General features: G+C 34.6%; 1 protein-coding gene across 5 annotated transcripts; it reads right to left on the bottom strand.

The window, feature by feature from the left end:
• Positions 1-5,553: 5,553 nt before the first annotated feature.
• Positions 5,554-18,883, bottom strand: LOC147390385 (katanin p80 WD40 repeat-containing subunit B1 homolog KTN80.1-like). Of its 5 annotated transcripts, XR_015182560.1 has the most exons (20): positions 18,696-18,882; positions 18,569-18,595; positions 18,259-18,389; positions 16,890-17,007; positions 16,354-16,580; positions 16,151-16,253; positions 13,384-13,454; positions 12,254-12,328; positions 12,029-12,172; positions 11,715-11,895; positions 10,300-10,830; positions 10,105-10,161; positions 9,885-10,018; positions 9,131-9,274; positions 8,578-8,652; positions 7,673-7,785; positions 7,368-7,484; positions 7,058-7,126; positions 5,786-6,072; positions 5,554-5,650 (listed from the first exon to the last, which is right to left on the bottom strand). XR_015182560.1 is itself a non-coding variant. In XM_086457521.1 (19 exons), the coding sequence occupies exons 2-19, from the start codon at positions 18,591-18,593 to the stop codon at positions 6,012-6,014; spliced, it is 2,373 nt and encodes a 790-aa protein (XP_086313647.1). In that variant the 5' UTR covers positions 18,594-18,595; positions 18,696-18,882; the 3' UTR covers positions 5,554-6,011. The 5 variants fall into 5 exon arrangements, 4 of the variants coding, with proteins under 4 accessions (XP_086313647.1, XP_086313648.1, XP_086313646.1 ...); XM_086457521.1 differs by having other exon boundaries at positions 5,554-6,072; positions 9,885-10,015; XM_086457522.1 differs by having other exon boundaries at positions 5,554-6,072; positions 9,131-9,262.
• Positions 18,884-24,808: the final 5,925 nt, after the last annotated feature.

Raw genomic sequence — 24,808 nt, forward strand, 5'->3', positions numbered from 1 at the left:
TGACATGCCTATCCCATGGTTTTATTTTAGAAAAAATTACATAATATACCCTTATCTTTTTAAATTCAATTTGTAACATATTGGATCAGTTCTGAATCAACCATTTTCCAAATTCGAATCATGATCCAAAAACATGTAGGAAGGCATATAAATTAATACATATTTTTTAAATTTATATAATTTGTTAGATCCAAAAACAATTAGATCTATTTGGGATCCTAATATTGAGATCCAATAAAAATTAGATCTGATAAATACTAGATCCTATTCTGGTTCTAAGTCCAATCCAATCCTTTTCCAGATTTTCATATATGGATCTGATCCAATCCAAATCCAATTCATTGGGTGAGTATTTGAAGTATTTGTGTGTTTCAAATTGATGACATAACCCTTGACCTTAGTCTTCCTTACAATATTAATTGAAGTTACACAATCTGCACTTTCAACCTTTAAGCGATAAATATTGTTCTTCCCATAATCCGCTATCATCTTGCATTAGGATGGATATATTTCACATTTTTCTTGAACTTTAAGATTTTCTCTCCTTCAACCATTAAAACTCGAGAATAAGATACAATGGATTTTTCGATTAAAAAAAGTCAAGAATTTTTTACAAAAAATTATAGATAAAATTGAATGAGTTAAAATAATTTACATTATATGTAGGAGAGTGGGAAGGTGATAAGATTTAAAAGAGAAAAAAATATAAAAAACATGGGGGTATTTAAGTCATTTTATAAGTCTTCGAAAAGTTAAGGGGTATATCATCAATTTGAAAACAAGGGTATCTCAAATTTTCATAAAAATGTGGGGGGGTATTCTAAATCATCCTTTCTTTTAAAGGTTTATATTGTTTTGATCTTTATGGTTTTCTTAACTGGTCAAATACGTTGTCTTTTTCATGAGAATTTGCACCGGATGACTAATTGTAACCATAGTAACAAAAATACGCGACTTTTTATATAAAAAAACACGTTTAAAACACAAATTGCATCCTTGATGATTAAAACGATAAACGAAAAATGCAACTTTTTCATTTATAACAAAAATCATCGCTTTTTTTCACAATGACCAAAAATTATTTATTTTCTATCTTCTTTTAAATGTGGGATTTGATACATAATCAAATTTGGTAATTCATAAATGTAAAAATATGGGATTTGATTTGATGATATTAACTTGTTTTTATGAATTTTCATTAGATATATATTTTTGTCTTTTATTTTTTATCATTTTTTTTTCTATTTTTAACATTTTTTCCCTTGTTGTTGTAAACCCGTACTCTGACTTTGTGACTATGATTTTAGCCATCTGATCAAAGGAACCATGCGTTTGATTTTAACACCACCCTAATTAGTTTAAATTTGAGACCCTTAGATTCTCAAAAATACAATTTTCGAGATTTATCTTAGAAATCCATAACATATTCTTGTGTTTTAATGGTCAATATTTTATGTTTATTTCATGATTCCCAATCAGAGCCATTATTTTAAGATTTACATGATTATTCATAAAAAAGAATGGGTATCTTTCTTTATTTCTTCCCCATCAAAAGTGTGATTGACAAGGAAAAATATGGACCTTCTTTTTTTCTTTTTTGGTTTTAAGGGAAAGACAATTCCTACCAACTCAATTATAAGCAAATGATTTCCTTATGGAGACAAGAATATGCTATTGTATTTTTAATCTTATCTCAATTCAGGAATGAATTAAAAGAGAATTTCTAATTTCACATTCCCTTCTCATTGTTACACGCCAATCACATATTTATATATATATTTAAGGGAGAGGAGCCCCCTCCCCCCCTCCTATTTTTTTTATGATGAGGGGTGTCTGAACTTGTGTCTGACTAGGGAGACAGGAAGAGCCAGGGCCGAAGTCAAAACATGTGGGTCCTTCCTTCGAACACATGCAATGCCCGCAGATCACATGCATTGGGAATGTGCACCCTTGTAGGTGACCTCAAGGAAATCCTGCTCATACTGGGTATTGAACTCACAACCTATCGACACTCGCTGCTTATTGGATCTGAAATTGCCATTAAAATCGGAAGAGCCAGGGCCGAAGTCAAAGCATGTGGGTCCTTCCCTCGAGCACATGCAATGTCCGCAAATCACACGCATTGGGTAAGTGAAGGTGCACCTTTGTAGGTGACTTCAAGGAAATCCTGCTCATACTGGGTATTGAACTCATAACCTATCGACACTCGCTGCTTATTGGATCTGAAATTGCCATTAACCCCCCCCCCCCCCCCCTCCCTTAGTCTTTCACCATCCACCCTTGTCTCTTTGTTCAAATCTAAAACTAATGAGGAGAAGAGAACATGAGAGAGACCATGAATAAACATAGGAAATAGATAGAAAAGATAAGGGAAAAAATTAAATTAAGAATCAGCTAATTGCACCATAATCTTAAAAATTACTAAAAAAAATCTCTCCTAACCTACAAGTTGCATTTTGTTAGGATTCATCTTCCTTATTCTACCTATGTCCTCTTTGTTTTAAGATATTTGATTAATTGATCAAGTTAAAATGAAAATGTATCTTGACCTATTGAGAAAATTGATTAAAAATTAGCAAAATCTCTTTTGCATAAATATATGGACACTAATAAATTTTTGTAGGTTGTGTTGAAGAAGAAAATAAAAAAGTGCAAACCTTTTTTTTTTTTTTTCTCCTTTTTGAAGTATAATAATACAAATGAAGTGCAAGGGAAAACTTTTACGTTGTGGAGTGCAATTTGTAATGGGTGGTGTGCAAATAGCTGGTTTCTAAAATTATCTTTAAAGACAAAGAATAATACTATTAGAAAGAGTAGAAAAGAGAGGGAGGAGACCATAGAGAAAGAATTTCTTTTGAACAAAAAATAAATTAGAAGAAAATGAAAATAAATTCTTTGATAAAAAAATAGTGGAGAAAACGCATAAAAGTAATTTTAGAGAAGAAAAACCTTAAAAGAAGGGAAGAGAATCTAAACATTCTACGAAAAAGACAAAATTATGAGGGATAACAGAATGGACAATGATACTAATAATCGAAAAGTATGATCAATAAGAAGTAATATTTTTTCAAGGTGTAAAAGAACAGAGAGAGAGAGAGAGAGAGAGAGAGAGAGAGAGAGAGGGTTCTTTTATTCTTAAAATAATTTCATTAATTTGTGTATTATAATAAAATAAATTTTCTACACAAACTTGTAAAATTTATTTTCCTGAGAATATATTTTCTCCACCACACGTCAACTTGAGTCAATTGGGTCCCACTCCCACATAGTGCACCAAAGAATGGTGGGGAAATTGTAAGGTTGTTGACCATATTAATTATTCCTTTGTCAACGGTGACAAACTTGACCATTATTCTAATTTTTTTTAAGGATAATTAAAGAAAAAAGAAAAATGACTTGCTTAGGAAAATTCTGGTGTCCAACTTCCAATGAGATAGTGACATGTGGAAAAAAAATACCGATGACCTAGGCAACCGGTAGCCTGTATTCTCCTCCCACGTGTCAGACGTTCGACATTTGAAAGTTCTCAATTGTTTCGTCTTTTTGCTACAGTACTAGAGTTTGTTGCGAAAGCGCTGATTCATTAGAAATGAGGATATATTCGACATTGTTTGAAAAGGTCAATATATTTTAGCCATTTTGATCTTTTAATAAGATTTCTAAGTGATAATGCTGATTTAAAACCCTAGTTCTTTAGATAATTACAAACACGCAGCTATCAGCGATTCGCGATTCTGCGGATATTGGACTCCAGGAGTTGCGTAACGTTACTGTATCTCGTTTAACCTCTTTTTAGGGCACACATTTATTCGGTGGGGTTCAAAAGAATTGCCAGGTGGCAAAATATGGTGTTGGCTTGTTGGGTAAGGTAGTATCACCTAGGGGTGCAACTTGTCTTATTCAAACCAAGAACCAAATCAAATCAAGAGTTTTGGATTGATTTGATTCGATTTATAATGAATTTCGATTTGATTTCTAATTAACAAAATAGAGAACTAACCAATTTAATTTGATTCTTAGTTCATGTCTTGTAAGAATCGAAGCAAATTGATAACCGGATCCTTGTATTATAAAATTATAAATAAATATTATTAATTTATAAATAGATTAATGACATTTTTTTGGATAAATGGGATTAATGACTTTATTTAATTGATGAAAAGACTTGATTTTTTTTTAACGGATACATTAATGATTTTTTTTTTATTGATGGATAATTAATGATTTCATATTCATATTTATTTATTTTTATTAAAAATATGTTGATTCAATTAGATTTTACGATATTGACACTCCATAGAATCGAATTGAGCCAAATCGAACTGAGCTCGGTTCGGGTTGATTTGGTTCTATGGTAATTTGGTTCAGTTCCGTTTTGACTTCAAACCGAACCAAGTTGCACCCCTAATACCACCCATGATCCACACTCAAGTTGTTTTAAAGAAACTTTACTTAATAAAACCTACTAGTGTAAGTTCTTCATTAAATGCCACCTAGCTTTTGTACAGTAACTAATTAGCCCAGTTAGTAAGTTTTCTCAATTGACGTCCTTGACCTGAAAAATAAATAAATATGTAAAATGTGCAATCCAACCATTGGACTTTATCCCCGGGATGAGTATTCTGAAGATGTGTATTATCATGATACAAATAAATCCCAACCGTTGAATTGCATGTTTAGATAGTCGTGATCCGTAGACCCATGGAAAATGAATCCATACAGAGTCATGCTGGAGTGACCTCAAGATTGGACCTCATATCGCACATCTCGACGTGAAAGTGGAAAGGAGCAATAAATGCTTTTTCACTAATGTCTCGAGGAACAGCATCTATGATTCCCATACACTTTCACATGAGGCTGTGCGATGTGAGGTCCAATCCTGAGGTCACTTTAACATTATGCACCCATATATTCACACATAATCACTCTTTTCAAAAATTTATTTTCTTGAGGAATTCTTATCAAGTCCCAACCGGATACAGATTATTTATAGGGTCGGTTTTGGTTCAACGGATTTCATACCCGGAACGGGAACCAAAACCAATAAGAATTGGACTGGATGTTTCTTTAGCTTTCGGCTCTGGGTATTATACATGGAACCAAACCGAATTATGAACCCGACTCCATTCTAACCATCTTCCCAAGGAACCCTTGCACAGACATTTACTCAAAAGCTAAGTCCCTCTGCCTGAATCAAGTTTCAAGCTTTCGAATTGGGTTCAAAGCTTAGAGACACAACAGAAAATGACTCTATGTTGGAAGCCGAAGCATTATCTAAAATTAGAAATTAAATTGTTTTTATGACCATAAGCAGGAGAGGAATTCTGAAGAAGTGTCATGCGAGGGGGAAGAATCCTCCTACTAGAGTTCAGAGATTTAAGGCTTGCAAGGTTGTTACCTATCTTGCAATGAAGTTAATGTTGCCTACCTACATTACCTGCATTCCATAAAACCAAGTCAAGCCAACTTGGAGTTTATGTTTTATTTATTTATTATAAATCTAAATGTTTGAAGATTTCCAAGTAACTTCCACACCAAATCAACAAAGCTGGCTTCAAAGTACTATGTATTATTTGATTGAATAGTACTGGGTTCAATACGAATGCAAAGTTCATACATTGTTACATACATACAAATCATGTCGCAGGACCTGCATCAAAAGAATCGATAGGATATCATGTCTGCATAAGATTAGACAATCGTAATTTTGGACACACTGAGAAAATACATTTCTACTAAAAAACAGTAGCATTGGCAGATGAAGCGTGTATTAGTTTGACTTCACCTTCAAAGATCCAGGAGTGTAAGTGGTTTGTAATGGCAGTAGGCGGCATTGAAGGCAGCATACATCAAAATCGTGAGATTCCAACGTGAGCACTATCCCATTAAGTATAAGATTCGCCAAGTTAAACCTCGGGTTGAATAGGCTTGCATTTCATGTGTATTGTCAAAAAAGGTAACAATGTGTGACCCTTCCACTATATCAAGAGGCTTTGGATGACAATGGTAGATTATGATTCTTGAAGAACTAGATTCAATTCTTGGGCACATTTGGCAAGCAACCCTCCTCTCCTGCACCAGAATCACCAAAAACAAAAAATTCGTAAACCGAAATAAGAAACTGATCAAGCTCTTCAGCAAAAAGGCTTGCCTTTTTTGGTTATAAGTAAAACTCATTATCAAAGACAAGTCGAGCTAACCTTCCAAATACAAAAACAGCAGAAACAAACAAAGCCCACCTATAACTAAACCCATAACCAACCATACTCCTCAGCTTCTAATACTACAAACTCAATCCCATCTACCCAAGAATCTTCAAAACCCTACCTCTTTATCCCTTACAGATTTTGCACAAAAAGGAAAGGAACCCCCTAAAATTGTAAGGGAAAACTTCATACAGCAGTTTTTATAATTTAAAAGAGAAGGCAAAGTTATACTGCATTTTAGAAACTCCATTCTCATCCTATTTGCCACCCAAACCCCTGGATAATCACAAATAAAGATGGCCAACAAATTGGAGCTTGGAGGTAAGTATGAGAGTTGCCATGACTGAGTGCAATTGAAATATTGCTTCATAAATCATTCTAAATTATGGATAAAATTCTATGTTAATTTGATAGAACCAAATATTGTTCTGATATGAAAAGCAAAAATGTACACTGTTAGTTGCCATGAAAGGCTTGACAAGTGACAATTATGTTGAAAAATATTTCATAATAAATATTTACCACTTCATGAGTAAAACAAAGATTCAGTACAATAATAAATATATCAAAAAACTTAAAGCTGTATAAAGAACAATGAAAACATTACTAACACTCGGTGGCTATTCCCAGGGATTTGGGAATAGAAGTATAATATCAGTACTTGGAGCAATAATTGAGCCAACTATGATGAACGTCAAGTTCATTTATTTGTTTCTTATCACATTGCATCAACCTAGACGAGTGTCCAGTGACCAGTATGCCAGAAAGTTGATTGACCATTTGTGAAGGAACCCCATTGCCTCTTTCCAAGACAACCAGTTAAAGTTAATAGTTCAAGAAAGCTTGCTTACCTTATGACCGAAGGTAATACAAGCTTTATCTTTTGCAAATGGGCAAAGCACTGGTTGCAACATTCACGCCTGTACTCATTTGTTCAGAAATAGGTAAATCATCGATGTGATTAAGTTCCAGACATCATTAGAAAACAAAACTAAAAAGATAAAGATATTCTGTTGCCACACCAACTTTAGCTAACACCACCCCTATTCATATGTAAATCACCAAAGAATTAGCACACACTTGGGGTGCTGTTAGTAAAAGTTGGTGTGACAATAGAAGCTCTCAAAAGATATAATTTCCAGATAAACATCAATCTAATACCTCTTCTCCATATGAAGATCGACCCCTACAGATGGAGTGGCTGACATCGTTGTCTGGATTACTGGCCCAAAGATTGCGACAAGCTTCAGTAGCACATCCAACGAAACACTTGTGTGCCTGTACATTTTCAAGTAACATCATCTGCAACTATAGATATGTGAACTATACTGGCATGCATCCACTAGGATCAGATGTGGTTCAAGCCATTGCAGGAAGATGAGGCTACACGACATCCAAGATCCAATGTTCTAATACTATTTCATCTTTTCAAACACAAAAAAAGATGTGGATCAAGCAAAAAACACCTGTCTATCGTGCTATTCAGTAAGCCCGTAGCCACAGGCAGCAAGCAAGAGAACAGATCGAGGGTAAAAATGTCCATTTTCTCCATGAGAACACTGACCACATCGGCTTGAACCTGCATCATGAAGCAAGAAATCATTTATTTGTATGTATCACAAAAGAAGACCAAAATACCAGTGTTGTCAAATGAAATCACATATTCTATTTTCTATGAGTAAATCGCATCGATTTAGGGTTTCTGGTTCATTATGCCATGGCATACAAAAGTATGCGATGGCATATTACTCCAATGGGCAATGATTTGACTATTGGAGCATTAAATTCAAGTTTTCTTTTAATCTATCTTCTCCAACAACTACCCTATTTCCACCCCACAATTCATGCATTATTACAAGCTATTTCTTTTATTCTTTCACTTGCATATATTCTCTTTAAATTCTATTTTTACTTTATTTTTTCAAAATATTGAGTTTATGTATTCTAACATAAGATCATAGTATCCAATGATTAAACTATTAAAGCAGAATCCACTATAATTATCTAGAACTAGAAATTGGTAATTAAAGTAGGCCACCTTCGTATCATGAATAGTTTATATATTATTGACTATTTAGCTTCTTGAGTTCTTTTATTCTTGTTACTAAATGATTAAATGTAATCAATTTTATTCAATTTAAAAAATGTGTGCTATCCAAAATCCAAATATATTGTTATAGGTTTGTTCTTATTTTCTTATATTTTTCTGTTTTTTTTTAACATTTCCCCCTTTTTTTTTCTTTTTTTTTTACTGTTTTATTTATTTTTTTGAAATAAAACATATTTTGTGCAATATGCGATTTCGCATATGCTATTTGATAACATTGCAAAATACAGAATAACGCATCAAATGCTTGAATAGAACACCTACAAAATGATCAGGCAACTTCCCCACAGCATTGATGCCACCTTTGATGTCATTCCGTTTCCAAAAATGCCGCACCACCTGAAAGACTTGGTCAGAACTAGTATTCTATGCTAGTTGCAGCAAAAGATAATTTTACCAACAAAATTAACAAAGGCAGACTTTCCAAATGCAGTAAACTGAAAACTGGAAAGAGAGTTCTTGACAAAACCCGTGATGTTTGTCAACTATTTTGATTGAAAGAGAGTTCTTGACAAAACCCGTGATGTTTGTCAACTATTTTGATTAATCAAATTTGCCTTTTCAGAAAGATTATATATTTACATACTACTACACAATAAATATACCTTATAGATTTTCATGATAACTGCATGGAGATGTTAGGTTTTCCAGGACCACCATGCATATGATACCAGAAAATGTTTTAAGATGCATAACTACTGCACATTACCAGTAATGGAAAGGCTCAAGATTGCCCAATTGCTGAAGTCCTATGATGCATTCCAATTTTATAAAAGACTCCCGAAACCATATACAGGAATGGATTGAGATTGATTACCTGTAATTTTGTAAGGCGAGATCGAAGAGAACTTGAGATTATCTCATGATTTTTCATTAGATCTTCAATAGCAGCCTCATCATCATCCCTCACAGATGTTGACACCCTTTCAGGCGTTTGAGGTTGTCCTTTCTGCTCATCAACCTTTATGATTAAAATAAACTCAGTTCAATTGATCAGATGTGTCTATATACATTTATGCATGTGACGGAAATTTAGTTTGTATTTGGGTGCTTTAGCCTCAACATTCACATTCAACCAAGATGCGGATATTGGTTTAGCAACTGAATAAAACTAAGGTGGTCAATCTTAAAGAAGTGACGGAAGCTACCGGGACTTCTACGTGATTAGAATATATAGTGGAACATTAAATGTAACACCTGGCAGTATGAGACTGATGGGATACTATTTCGGTATACATGCTAATAATACTACTAAGTTTCCACTATATATCCAAAACACAGACCTCATCAAATAGATATCATATTCTGGAATTGATGAGTCATCGAAAGCATTCAACATTTCACGAAAAATGTAAAATAATGCAACTAATCAGATGGTTAGGACCATATGGAAATGTTTTTGGATCCGATAGATATCCAAAGGAAGGTCCATCGATCAAATTCCAAAACTCGAGCATGTGAATGACGATGCAAACAGTAGACATGTCATAGTGTTAAAGTATCATGCTTGATAGAATGTTGTTATAAACACATCCCAGATATCTTGTCAAAGCTGGTAAAAGTAGACATACCGACACGTGAGGGGGTGTAGGAGTTTCAGGTATTACGTCAGTGGATGGACTGACTATCAGGGCTTCATTGGTATTAATTTTCTCTCTCTTTTCCCATCTCTCAACTAGAGAGCGTGTCCTTCCTGGTTGAACTGCTGAAATGGAAAAAAACAAAGCTAGAGAAGTCAAGTTCCACTCAGTTATTCTTGAGTAACTATGTTGAGCATCTTCATAGGCATACCTCCATTAACATGTTTGGAAGAGTTTATTCCTGCACTGTTTCTTTGCGGCTCATCACCTGCAAAAAAAATTCAAAAATATAACAAAAGAAAAGAAGAAAAAAATTTAGAGAATAAAAATTCCATTAAACAAGACAATTTATGACCAGAATCAGAAAGTGCTAGAAGGTACTATGAAGATATGAGAAGAACTTAACAATTTTCATGGCTGGGGCTCAAAGGAACATTTGGTGATAGAACCCTCTCCAACTTCTCTGCAACATTCCTGATGTTTGTATTGTTGTCCTCACTGGTTTCAGTAGCTTCATCTTTTTTCAAAAGTCTGAAATTAAATTTTGGATCTATTTTACTGTCTAAACCACTTGTCTTTCTGCCAAAAGAGCCAGATTCAGCAGACACTGACAACTTCTCAGTTTCATATTTTCCATTTGATGGCCTTCGTACGTGAGTTGGCTTAAGTGGCACAGAAGGACTGATTTTCTCAGTGGTGATAGATTCTCTTCTAGAGTTGACTGCATTTTCAGTATTTGGATTGTTTCTAGGTACGATGACAGGTATAGTAAAATGTTTTTTGATTACTTCGCCTTTGGCAGTTGAATTCACCTCAATTTCAGGACTTTTCTTCGGAGGCGATGGATTACTGATTTCAGATGAATCCGAAGGGAGTACCACCTTTGGAGCACTAATCGACCCAACTCTTTTTGGAGTTATCTTTTTGCTAGCAGAAGCTTCAGACAGCATCAGAGGAAAGGTTAAAAATGTTATATAGGGAAAAGACAAGTACATTAGAAAACTAGTCCAATCACATATATATTGAATCTGAGGACTCAGATTTCATTGAATTAGGGATAGTTCGAGTAAAGTTTGAGCTTTTACTAAAATTCAGAAAAAAAAAAAATTGATAATTTTGTAACTTTATATATAAAAAGCGATTTTTTCCTGAAGTTTGTGAACAATGCAAATATGATATACTGATATAAGTATGATTTGTGAATAATACATCTTCAAAAAATAATCAAACTTTACTGAATTTTTGAAATGTTACACTTCAATCAGAGCAAGAAAGCCTTCACATCAATTTACAGCTATAACTTTGAACTCCTCACAATTGAGACTCTATTATGGAGATATGGCAACTTGTAGTCAATCCCTCTTTTAGAAGGCACCATAACATGTTTTACTAAAAAGTGAAAAACTCACATAGTATAAACTATAATTCGAGAAATTGCTAATTAAAGTCACACCAAGGATATCTTGTAGGCCAAATATTCTTTTCAATGATTTGACTTTAAATATCTGATATAAAGATCCATTTCTGGATCTGTCTTCTTCTTCTTCTTTTTAATACAAAAGAACAAAGAAGATCAGACATGATAAGCAGATAAATTCACTGAGGCCCATGAGATCTTCTTTTGGGAACCGCGGAATCTATGAGTTCAAACTCTTTTATTTTTACATTAGTGGAGTTCTTAAACTCTGATTGCAATTGCAGCATTAGCCACCTATAAAAGGACCAGCCATACAATATGCTAGATTTGCAACACAAAGAATATAGATATTACTGTTTTATGGCCTCCCTACTAGCAAACATGTCAAAAGAAAGATGACTTACTATCCACGTATATGTTTCTTATCTCTGTAGTTTCATTATCCTGAGGAATGGTTGGCGATCTTGTATTAGATTTTACACCGCATCCAAGTTTCTCTACAGAATGACTTTCTCGAAGATTAAATTTCTGCTCTACTTGGCCAGTTGACCGAGGTGAAATTCCAACTCCATACGGCCCAATGAGCTGACATAGACAGCAAACAATATGAACTCATAATATATAAAAAATTGAAAAAAATGAAAAAAAAAAAAGGCCAAAATACATATCAGAAAAGTGTACAAGAAAATTATGACGTGAAAGGGAAAATAGAAAGTACCGAAGTATCTGCAACCCATACTCCAACACAGTTTCGATAGAAAGAGCATGCCAAAAGCTTTCCCTCATGAATATGGAGGTCACCTAATGTAGACCACCCCATTTCAACAGCATCATGACATATTATGGGTTCCCATGATAAAACCTACAGTTTTAGAAACATAGAAAAGGTGAGAACATTTTTCCACCTACAACTCACAAATTGCAAGATGGAAGACATTTATACCTTTAGACTCTCATCCAATCCACAGAAGAGGGTCCTTCCATCAGGGTGAAAGGTCATAGAGCGTACCCCAGTTTCCTGGAAGAAGCAAAATTAGTCTATTAGGAAATGGGGGATGAAACTTTCATGCACATATCCACTGTAGTCAAAAGCCAACCCCAAATCTTTGGGATAAGGGTTTGTTGCGTAGTCAAAGTAATGCCTAGGTGACTGCTTCATCAAGCCAGGACCCTAGCACCTGAAATAGTGCCTAAGCAAGCGCTAATAAAATGGATTCAAGCAGTTGTCTAGGCACTATGCATTCAAGTGTCTGTCTAGGAAGATCACCATATATTACAACAAAAGATGATGAGCTTAGGTAATATAATATACTATATCTATCTGCCAAAAAAGAGACCATAGATGGAGGAGACTTAAGGTGTTTATCGCATACACGTAGAAGAGACTATAGATGGAGGAAACCCGAGGTATTTGTAATATACATGGATGTTTGTGGAGCCAAAACTTACCACATGATACCATTATTCAGACCCCGGGATTGTTTGGTCTACCCTTGGTCGGCAAACACCCAGAGATAAGCCTGACAGGATTTCTAGCTGTAGGAATTGAGCATGATTTTCATTATTGGCCCAAACCCAATACTTACCACCCACGGGCCTGATCAAGAAACCTGTGATGAGTAACACCTAGATCAAAGACTAGGGTCACCTAGCTAATGTCAGGGTTGCCGATTCATCAAGGAATAGGCAAACCTTTAAAGAGGTGCCGCTTGGAAAGATTTGGCTTTACAATCTTTTCTCTGTGACTTCGACCTTGTTGGAACAGTTCTGTGTTGTATTAAACGAATGGTTGCAGTAATGAAGGCGCTAAGTGTTTCCTAATTCCTATCACTTTTGAATACACAGCTCATATCCATACTACATGTGTTCTTGGAATTTAATACACATTTGATCTATGTTGACATACATACCATGCAGCTTCACCATGTAAAATCAATAAAATATGATTAGATAACCAAACAGGCAAAAAAATATTGAGGCTTCAATAATTAAAACCAAGGAAAATGAGAAATGAAAGAAGAAAAGGCCAAAAGGTACAAATTCCAGGAAAAGAACACAAAGCAAATCGTGTACCTCAGGCCCAGCAGATCCAATCAGTTCAAAGGTTTCTAGATCCCAGAATTTTACAGTTGTGTCTGCAGAACCTGGAAAGCAGTTCATGTGTTATTCTTACAGCCAAAAGAAATGGATGAAATTATGATAATTGCTAAATGCATCTTTTTTTTAGAAGTAGATTGCTAATGTGGCATGAAGGCACAGAATTACAAAGTCAAAGGGCTTTTAGGGGGACACTCAGTAATGGGTTTCAAGTTGCAGCAAGAGATCATCTCTGAATCAATTGTGCAAGTGAAAACCAACTTTTTGAGTCAACAAGTAACCAGATTAATCCACGCTCCCTAAAATCAAGTAGATAGCAACACCCCTTGATATCACCCCACTTTAAATAGGTCCCACACAGCCAGAAACTCACAACCAAGCACACCCTTATGGACCATGAACTCTAATAAAATTACACTTCCACAAAATGAAAAAGAAAAAATGTAGACTTCACTAAGTGCATCAATACAAAATTATAAGCAACACAGGGCCACTAAAAATTTAAGATCGATTATGATTTAGTATTTAGTCAAATACAATCATCTAGTTGACCACGTGGAGGAGTTATTTTCATAAATTATTAAATGGGGACAACATATGGGGCCTAGGACTTGGACATGTTGAACCTAATGTATAAATCTGAATCAGAAAAAGGGTTATATAAATCAGGCAATAAGAATAGTTGGAATGAACTTATCGGATTACGTGACTGAGGCACGGAGAAGCCACTCTACTTAAAACCAATTTTGCCCCCTTAGGATGATATTCACAGTGCAGTCGGTCTCAGGCGATCGGTTTCCAAGATTCAACAGTCACAAATCTGTTAACCACGCACTTGGAAATAACAGACCTTCTACAAACTTGATCAAATCGGTCAGTGTACGAGCAATGAGAATTAGAAGTACAAAAGAGAGAGAGATCAGACGTTTATGTTTGCAGCCTGTATTTCTGAGTACAGAACTCTAGGACATACTCCTCTTTTATAATAGTTAAAGCCCAAACGGTATAAAGAAGCCCAACAGTCCAATGAATTAATGAGAGAAATGTTTGGGCCTTTATTGGTTCGTTTCTGAACGTTGGGGAATCCAAACGGTCAATAGAGATTAATTCTAACGGTTAGATAGATCAACGATTGAGATGAGATCTTTAAGTAAAAAAAAGAAAAAAGAATCAAACGAATTTGAGCAAAAGTGGGCCTTTCACACGCACTCACATAAGGCTTAAATTGGAGATTTGCACTCCCCCTGCGCGCACATCTCATGCACACTAAGGGTTTTCGACGGATTGGCCCCTAACACAATGGGCTGCAGTCCCATAGTGTCTTGGGCCCCCATGTGCGCGCGAGGCCCAGTCTCTTTCTCTCTCACACTCAAGTAAGTAGGAAAGTGGGAGATAAGTTGATCATAAGTCTTATATTTACCCGACGTGGGACTAAATATTTAGAGAGTTATCTCTACAACTCTTAAAAGAAAGAAAAAGAAAGAATCTTTGACTTTTCTACTATCACAAATAAGGAAAATGTTCTCTTAAATAAGGTTTCACCAAAAATGGAAAAACCCTACACCAACCACATTCAAGAGAAAATAAGGTCTTGAGTTCAAATCTTTCCCCCAACAAAATCCAATAAATAATATTAACTATGAATCCTACAACAGGATATGAATGGGAAACTATTGAGCAAACATGCATTCATAGAAATAGGCTATCAGAAGAGAAACCAATTTACCAAATATGAAGGTAGATAGGGCTTTAAAACCAAATGGTACTCTAACAGAGGTATGGAAATGCATGTTAAACTACTAGATTCTAAGTTATTCACCAATATTTTAAAGAGAAACATTAGATAGTCCCAAAAATACTATACATATCGTGGTACCTAGTCTATATGTCACAAATGATGCATAGTTTTATAAATGAGTAAATCTGGACTATCAAATCAATGGAAATCATATGAAAAACCTTTTTGACCAAAGATCAGCTTGATCAAGTGATTTCTTTAGATTCTTGCCTTGCGCTTCGGATCAGATGATCTTAACCGTGTAATAAATAACCCCTCTCTTTAGAATATTGCCCTTGCATTTCTGGCTGTCCAAAAAGAATCAATTGGATGGATAGGATCATCCAATGAGGCTGAATTTCTAGCATTTCGACCTCCTTTTGTAAGTTAATTTCTTAATTTTATGAAGTATATATTTGGTGCAAGCTTTCAAAAAATTGAAGGGTCTTTATTTTGAGATTTTTTTTTTGTTTAGATGCAAGTTTGTTTGTGGAGAGGATAGATAGTAGCTGATTTTTTTTAGCATCGTTCTTGTATTGTCTCTGCTTTTCATATATTTAAGTTTCTCCCTAGGTAGGCCTTCCTCAACCTCCATTTGTTTTTATGGGAAAACTAAATTTATTCAAGGGACCTGAGATGACTACCCGAGAAAAAAAAACAAAATTAACCACAATCTTTACAAACTGAGTCCCATATGAAAAGGAACTCCTTGACCTCCATACATAAGCTCCTTTCTTTGTTTCATGGGCTCTATATTTATCAAAAAGATACATGAGCTTATGTAGAACAAGAAATATATGTGGAAAACATTGGGTCCTTAAAGCAAGTATATATTAAAAACAGTTGGGAGACATGATGTCACCACTCAAATACCAGCATCTCAAACAGAAAACTAACAAGTAAGCCAACAACAACCAGAAATGCACAAAATACATGTACTGAGGTGCATAGGAATTACATAAGCACCTGTTGCTAGAAGGAACTCAAGAGGATGAAAATCAATGCATCGAATTTGTCCTTCATGGAATTTGAACTCATGCAAGAGCTTGCCAGCAGTTAGATCCCAAACCTGTTCAGATAGTTCAAAATAGACATTACTTGCAATGCTGTATCAATCAAAGAGTGAGAGTAGATCAAATTGCAGTGCCAATAGTAAGCTCCACCATTACCTTAACAGCACTATCATCCCCCCCAGAAACAACCCAACGACCATCAGGAGTGAATCTAATGGTACTAACTCCTTGAGTATGACCCTTGTATGTATGAATGCATCCTTTCTTTCTAACATCCCAGATCTTAAGATTAGTATCAGAAGAACCAGATGCAAAGAACTCTCCAAAAGGATGAAACTCAACAGCAGTGCAATTCAATCTGTGTCCAGTAAGAGTGCGAACAACTACATTCAAACGCAAATAACAAGCACATCAGAAGTCCACATACCCAACTTAAATTCTTGTTTTTCAACAGAGGTGTTGTAGGCAGCAGGTTTCAATCCACATGAGTAAGGACTCAGATCTGAAACCATGAACTGTTAGGTTCCTTCATTGAATCAACTCAGCGAGGTGGCTGAGTTGATTCAGATGATTTGAAGAATCACAAACTTATAAGTGGTAACTCCGTGAGCCAAGTCACCAATTATTTAGACAAGGGTTTCAATTTATCCAGTCAATGGGAGAGAAGGGAATGGGCGTAAAATCATACTCACTCTTTGCCTCTTCCAAGTCCCACAGCTTGATCGCACCAGTAGAAGCTCCAGAAACCACCAAAACCTCTGACGAATCAAAAGTTACAGACTCTACTGAACTAGTGTGACCAGACAGGCTCTGCAAATTTACACACACAAAAAGATAAGTGTGATTTCGTCACAGCAAGAAATGTTGACCTACGGAGAGACCCATTGACGCGTTAGAGTCTTCTAACATAGCAGTTTATCTATAAAAACCTATTATCACTTATGGACAAATGAAATAATCCATAAAATTTCTTGTCTACCTGAAATGCCTAACAGGATCAAAATTAAATAAGCATAAAGAGAATCAGCCTTTGATTATCAGAGTTTAAACTGTACCTACCATGCTTCAGCTGTAGTGAAAAAGTGGAACTATGAAAATTTGTTGAGGGAGGAATAATATATCCCTTTTGAGTGTTATGCTTGCATGTGTTCTTTCCGTAATTGGCTTTGTCAAGGGTTAGCTTGCTTTGGTTGTGAAACAGCTTTGAGGGAGTAGCTTTTACAGAAGCTCCTCGATGCCTAGTACCTTTGCTTTCGTTTATTTGGTTCTTGCAGGATTGGGTTAGCTAGGTACATGCATAGTAATCAAGTTCAGATTCGGTAATTATTTGAGGGGTTCAGTTCGGTTTATTTGAATAAGTTTGGGAATGTTTCAGTGATTATACAATGATACAAATGATGTTGTTGGATTTCTTCCCAAAACCCATCATCTTCAACCTCTCTAGAGACCCTATCTCGTTCTTGAAATTTGAAGGTTAAAGAAGATAAAATTTTGAGGCTGAAGGGGAAAAAATATTACCAAATTTGGCAATGAATCAATAAAAATCATCAATTAATATGTTGATTCACCAATTTAATCCCTTATTCAGCAAATTTTAAAATATTCTGAGAATTTTGTGGTTATGGGCACGTGTTCTTGATGGCACAGCCCTAATTCTCTTCATCAAACCCAAGTTGAAGCTACAAGCTGAACTAGTTACCAAAAAGATGGATTAGAAAAATAATACTTATGTTTCAGTGCAGCTGTATTGAAATCTCTTTTCCTAAACCAATACCCACAAGTGTTTTCTTCCAGAATTCTTTTCCTAAACCAATACACAGTAGTGTTTTCTTCCAAAATTCTTTTCCTAAAACAATACCAACAAGTGTTTTCTTCCAAAATTCATCATCAATTGGAGATTAAACTATAGAATTTGTGAGGTTCAGTATCATCTACAGAAAGGTACATAGTAGATAAGGGTTTCTCTTTTTCTTTAATCTGATTTGAGAGAATATCTGTATTACAGCAAAAGAAATTAAAAAACACAAGTCATAAAGGAAAGGTTTTGAAGATTAAACTGACCAGCAAAGAAGTCGATTTTCCAATTGACCAAAGATTCACTTTGTGATCTTCTCCACCAGTTACAAGAAATCTACTCGACTTCTTCCCAATATTCAAACAGTTGACATTAGATGCATGAGCTACAAATTCCTCTAAATCAATTCAGTTAAGCAAAAGCAAATGGTCATAATTCAACCAAAAAAATCTTCCAAATCAACAAAGATAAGTATGAAGTATCACAAAACCCTAACCCTAGATCAAGACTACTAAAACCAAAGCTCATTCAAAGTTCAAACCAGCCATTTCAGCTGAATTAAACTAAAAAGGATACGTAACTTGTAACCACGCTTCGCCATCTCTGCAAGAATCCAGAAAATCTACTTAATTATCTTTAAATTATAACAAGATCTGAGACTGAATTGATGAAAGGATGAGAAACCGAATGGCTGTAAATTTACCTGGTGTGAACGCAACTGTGAATCTCAGAAGGAGAAGAAATACAGAGCGGAGTTTCAGAGATATTCTAATTAAAGAGAAGAATTGGATTCAGAGAGAATTATTAGGTGGAAGAGTAGCTGAGATTCACCATTTTTGTTACAGAGAAAAAGCTCGGAAAGAAGGGGGTGTCTTTTGCTTTATTTAATTTTTTTTTTAAGTAAAATTTGAGAAAGTAGAGAGAGAAGACCAAGAGAGAAGGGTAAAGGCAGAATGCTGAAGTAACATTGACATTGACATCGTTTTACACATTGATGACGTAGATATGTAATGAACCATATAATTGGTTTTCATCGAGATACAATTGAGAAGCATCTATGATTCTATACACACCATGTTTGAACGATGTCAATTTCAATGTTACTGGAGGATAAAACCGTAAAAGTATTAAAGCAGTTCCCGGTTTTAGAATTCAGACAATGATAGAGACAGTTTTTACATGAATTTTGATCAAAATACGAACAGGCTGCTTCAAAACTTTGAAGCAACCATCCTCGTAAGAAGACACGTGGTATTTTGAATTTATTTCACGCTCTTACACTTCACCAAATTTTAGAATATTTTTTAAATGCCACGTGTAATTCAATGAAGAGGGTTTGTTCAAAATTTTGAAGTAGGCTGCCTCCGCTTCAAAGTTTTTTTTACATGTTTTACATTTGTTTTGAATTTGTTGAAAATACGAAAATACCCTGGATACGACAGAAGTTTATATTTGAAATTTGAACGCCAAATTAAAAACTTGTGGCTTAGGACCAGAGATGGCCTGCATGCAGACAAAGGACGAAGAATCAAATTACTCCTTGCGTCTCAATTAAAAAAAAAAAAAAAAAGCGCCCAGGGACACAAATGGGAGACAATGACATAGTGGCGCGCAACCGTAGTTTCTTTTCATAAAAATACGAGTAAAAAGTATTTACGGTTAGTTGCGCGTCATCACAATATTTGTGTCTTCATTTGTGTCACTCCACCATTAATGTTAAATGGGAAATGTTCAGCACCCTAAGTTTTACCACACACTTTAACAAACGTTTTTTGTCCTACATGGGTTAGAAGTTTTGGAATGAGCTGATTTTTGGTGAGGATGATCTCTATGATTAGAAGATCATCCTCCCCAAAAATCAGCCCATTCCGAAATGTTTAACCCCATGTTTACACGTTGAAAAATCGTGGACCGTCCATTTTTGTAAATCAATTTTGATGGGGTTAGAAGTTTTGGAATGAGCTGATTTTTGGTGAGGATGATCTCCTCACCATAGAGATCATCCTCACTAAAAATCAGCTCATTCCGAAACTTCTAACCCATGTAAGACAAAACACGTTTGTTAAAGTGTGTGGTAAAACTAAGGGTGGCGAACAGGACCCATGTTAAATATATATATATATAGGGAAATGTTCAACACCCTGAGTTTTACCCACACTTTAACAAAAGTGTTTTGTCCTACATGGATTAGAAATTTTGGAATAGGCTGATTTTTTGTGAGGATGATCTCTATGATTAGAAGATCATCTTCACCAAAAATCAACCCATTCCGAAATTTTTAATCCCATGTTTAAAGTTGAAAAATTGTGGATCGTCCATTTTTGTAAATCATTTTTGATGGGGTTAGAAATTTTGGAATGAGCTGATTTTTGGTGAGGATGATCTCCTCACCATAGAGATCATCCTCACCAAAAATCAGCTCATTCCAAAACTTCTAACCTATGTAGGACAAAACACGTTTGTTAAAGTGTAGGGTAAAGCTTAGAGTGGGGAACGGGAACCATATATATATGTGTATTTTAAATTCACATCTTTTAAATCTCCTTTAAATTGCTTGGACATTATTAAGCTACATCTATCAATCCCAATGAATCATCTATCACATTGTTATAATTAATGTTTGATCTCGAAGATAAGGAAGTGATTTTTGAAAAGTGAATTTTTACGATCTGATAAAGAATCAAACTTATTCAAATGTTCCTCCTTACTCTATATATCCTTTAAAAAGATGCTCTACTTACAAGAATCGTTAATGATATTTTGAAGAAGGCAAAGATATTTAAGGAATTTCACACTAATCAAAGTAAATTCAATTAATTATATTACTAAAATAAAAGAAATAGGGGGTGGAGTCTTTACAATATCCTCTGGGTTAACAATATTTTTATGAACCTTATTACATGACTCAAAATAACACTTCATGAAGCACTCAAGTATGCAAAGAACCATTCATTGTCCTTTATCCTCAAGTTTTATATCATTTGTATCTCAAGAAAAAATTTATATGATCTTCTGCTACTTCAAGTGTTATTTCAAGGTAATATAACAATTTTTTTTTTTTCATTTTTTTATAAAGAATAATGTTGAAGTAACCTTGAGATTGGACCTCACATCGCACACCCTAAAATGAAAGTGTATGGGAGCCATAGATGCTTTCCTCGAGGTACGATTGAAAAACATCTATGATTTCTATCCCCTTTCACGTCAAGATGTGGGATACGAGATCCAATCTTGAGGTCACTCCAATGTGACTCTTTTTTTAAATATATAAGTCAATAATTATTAGGGGAGGTAGATTTTAAACCCAATTCATGGAGTTTGAATTTACTATTAATAAATTTCTTTATTAAGCTGATGAACCAATGGCATGACGTCATGTGTGTTATTGAAAAAGCAAGGGTGATTGGTTGATGGAGAGAAAATTTAAGACCGGTTAGAAGTTCAAATTTTTAGTGCTTTTTCAAGACACACGGCGTCATGCCAGTAGTTCATCAGTTTGGCACAAAAATTTCTTAACAACAAACTCATACTTCATTCGTGAGATCAAGACTCACACTTTAACTAACTTAGCATGGCGTGGTACTTTCTCCTTCAGATTACTTCATCTTTCTCTACTCTCTTCTTTCTCTTAACTTTATCTCTAATTTTAGTTGTAGGTAATCTATTCTTACCATCCAAGTGATGGTCCTAATATCATTGTCAAGAAACTTAATCTTCTTTAGAATTACTTTTAAGAATATATTGTCTTTGTCCAATTGAGGATAATGGATTAGTTTTTTTTCCCTAAATCTTTTAAACTTTTTTTTAAAATATATTTTGAAAAAAAAAAAAAAAAAAGAGAAAAATGAAAAGAATAATGATTCTCTGACGCCCCTGATGTGGCATGTGCTAGAAATATAGATTCTTTTCCTTGGATTGCACAACTACACATATTTGTGGGGATGTACAGTTGTGTATCTTGAGGAAACAATCTATGGTTCTAGCCCATGCCACGTCAGGTGATGCGTGTCGAAGGGGATATCAAAAAATCACGACTCAAATGAAAAAGAAGAAAAAGTAGGAAAAAAACACAAATTTCTTATTTATTTATTTATTTATTTTTGAGTAAATCCCTATTTTCTTAAAGTTATGGGTATTCATTTGAATTTTGATTTTGATTTTTAGAGAAACTCGTTTAATCAACAACTCTCTACACATGGTTGAGCTGTTGGTGAGAGGATTTTATCGACAACTCTATTCAACTTTCCCAAAGAGGGTCATACTCGGATTTATTCTCAGTGGATTGTTTTGGTTCCCATGCTTTAAGATAGACCTCTCTCTCTCTCTTAAAAGTGACATTGGTAGGACCTATGACTGTGAATGGATCGGATTAGACCGAAATTCGATTTATTTGAATAATTTTGGATCTAGATCGAGGGTTTGGATTCATAAGGATCCAATTTGATAGCCTATAGGATAGGTTCTAATCAACCATTATCCCAATTTGTTAGGCTCTGATCGGATAAAATAGTAACTATGTGAATTAAATGAGTCATAATAATATGACTTGCCAGGTAGCATACTCAATCGGCTCCCTGATGTGGATATGTTGGGAATTGTAGATCTATACGCCTCGCGATACACTTTTTATGGGGAAGTGCACTCATGTATCTCAAGACGTACAAATCTACCACTCCAGAACTTGTCACGTCAGGGAGTCGATTGAGTATGCCACCTAGAGAGTCATATTATCACGACTCAAATTAAATTACGTATTTAATTTAAAAGTCGTGCTAGAGTGACCTCAAGATTGGACCTCATATCGCACATCTTGACGTAAAAGTGGAAATGAACCATAGTTGCTTTTCACTCGTATCTCGAGAAAAGCATCTATGGTTATCATACACTTTCATGTCATGGTGTACGATGTGAGGTCCACTCATATCTCAAGGAAAGCATCTATGGTTCTCATACACTTTCATGTCATGGTGTACGATGTGAGGTCCCATCTTGAGGTCAATTCAACATTATTCTTAATTTAAACATATGACATTTATTTAAATATTTTAGACCAATGATAAAATGACGTTCTTGATGTGGCATTTGAATAGTATCATAGATCTTTTTTCCTTGTGTATCACGAAGAAAAAATATCAATGGTTTTACGCATTGTCATGTCAAGTGTCAAGAGTGTCAGTTTATCACGACTCAATATTTTATACTAAATAATAATTAGAATGGATCCAAATTTATGTAAATTATGCAAATCAGATTAAATCCAATCGGATTGAAATTTGGATCCTAATATTGAGATCAAAAATAAAAACACCAATCTAAAAAGATTCACTACGATGCTCAATGAGAAAGGAAGGCCTAAATGAATTTAGATAAGAGTGAATAAATAAATAAAAAAATTAAGTCAACCCGAAAGTTTATAGATTTTAATGATTATTTCTAAGAGTCATGATTTTCTGATTCAAAAATTTTCACTCGTTCTGTACTTGACTAACGTAGCAAGGGCACAGAAACATGAATCTTTTTCTTCGGGATACACAAGGAAAAGATGAATGGTTATGTGCCCTTACCACATTAAATGGGTACAGACCGAGTGAAAATTTTCGAGTCAGAATATCATTAGCGTTATTTGCTAATTCTTTTAAAACTATTTCGGACTTTATGTAATTTTAACTGATCGATCAGGTAATGAATTCATCAACACCAAAAATCAGGCTTCAATTCATTTTCATGTGGATCCAAAGACTTGTGAAAAAAAAAAAAAAAAAAACATTTATAACAAATTTATGTCTTTTATAAAATAATAAACCACAAAAATGTTCCTTTTTTGTAAGGTCAACCAAATTTATCAATATTAATGAATAAAAATTGAAAAAAAGAATGTTCTTTGTGATCATTTATAATTATAACTAAAAGAATTCATGGTCCAACCACTTTTTATGTGTGGAAATGTCTAGGATTCCTTGTAGAACACATGAGATGATGGGCCCACATGTTTCATTATTTAGTAACTCTTTGACCCCACCAATATTTTGTTCTACACTTCCACCTAATTTTAGTGACCCACGTACATACTAAGAATCAACCCAATGACGTGGCATGTGTTAAAATCATAGATTTCTTTTTCTTCACAATTGTACATATTTATGGAGATGTGCAATTGAGTATTCCAAGAAAAAAAATCTATGATTCAACCCATACCAAATCACGGGGCATTCAAAAATCACAACTCTTTAGTGATAAATAAATGAGTCATAATAATCTAATTTGTCTACATGGCATATTCAAAATACTCTCTTGATGTGGGATGTATTAGAATCATAGATTTTCTTTCATCGGGATACACAATTATATAAATTTATCAGAATGTGCAGTTGTGTATCCCGATACAAAATCTATGATCCTAGCACATGCCACATCAGGAGAGTATTTTGAATATGCCATGTTGGGATGTCCAATAATCATTACTCTCAATAATAGTTTGGTTTGAGTGTTTTTATATCACAATTTGTCCAACAGATTTATGCCACGTGGAAAATAGAAGACCTCTACCTCAGCACTTTTTGGTTGACCTTCTCTCCTCTGTCTGTGTAGAGAACTTGTCCTCTTCAAGAAACTCTTATTTTGAACTTTGTCCACGAGTGATCCATGCACCCTGCACATACCCCCAATCTGCTACTTGTCCTCATTTCGAGATTTTGGATTTATATATTTATTTTGGTTATTTATTTTTATTTCTAGGCATGGATGTGTTGGTCAGCACGTAGGAACTGTTTGCAAGCAAGTATAAAAATAGGTTAATCTCAAAAGAGATTTTACTTG

Source organism: Akebia trifoliata, chromosome 11 (genome assembly GCF_017979445.1).
Source record: "Akebia trifoliata isolate Shusen 1 chromosome 11, ASM1797944v1, whole genome shotgun sequence".
NCBI classification, from domain to species: Eukaryota; Viridiplantae; Streptophyta; class Magnoliopsida; order Ranunculales; family Lardizabalaceae; genus Akebia; species Akebia trifoliata.

Excerpts from the sequence above, each read along its gene's own strand:
- LOC147390385 (XM_086457520.1), bottom strand. The coding sequence starts at position 18,593 with ATGGCGAAGCGTGGTTACAAGTTAC. Across the intron at positions 10,831-11,714 it reads AAGAAACATATACGTGGATA|CTTCTGCTAGCAAAAAGATA; the intron begins GTAAGTCATCTT and ends TGCTGTCTGAAG. Across the intron at positions 10,162-10,299 it reads GAGCCCCAGCCATGAAAATT|GTGATGAGCCGCAAAGAAAC; the intron begins GTTAAGTTCTTC and ends TTTTTTTTGCAG.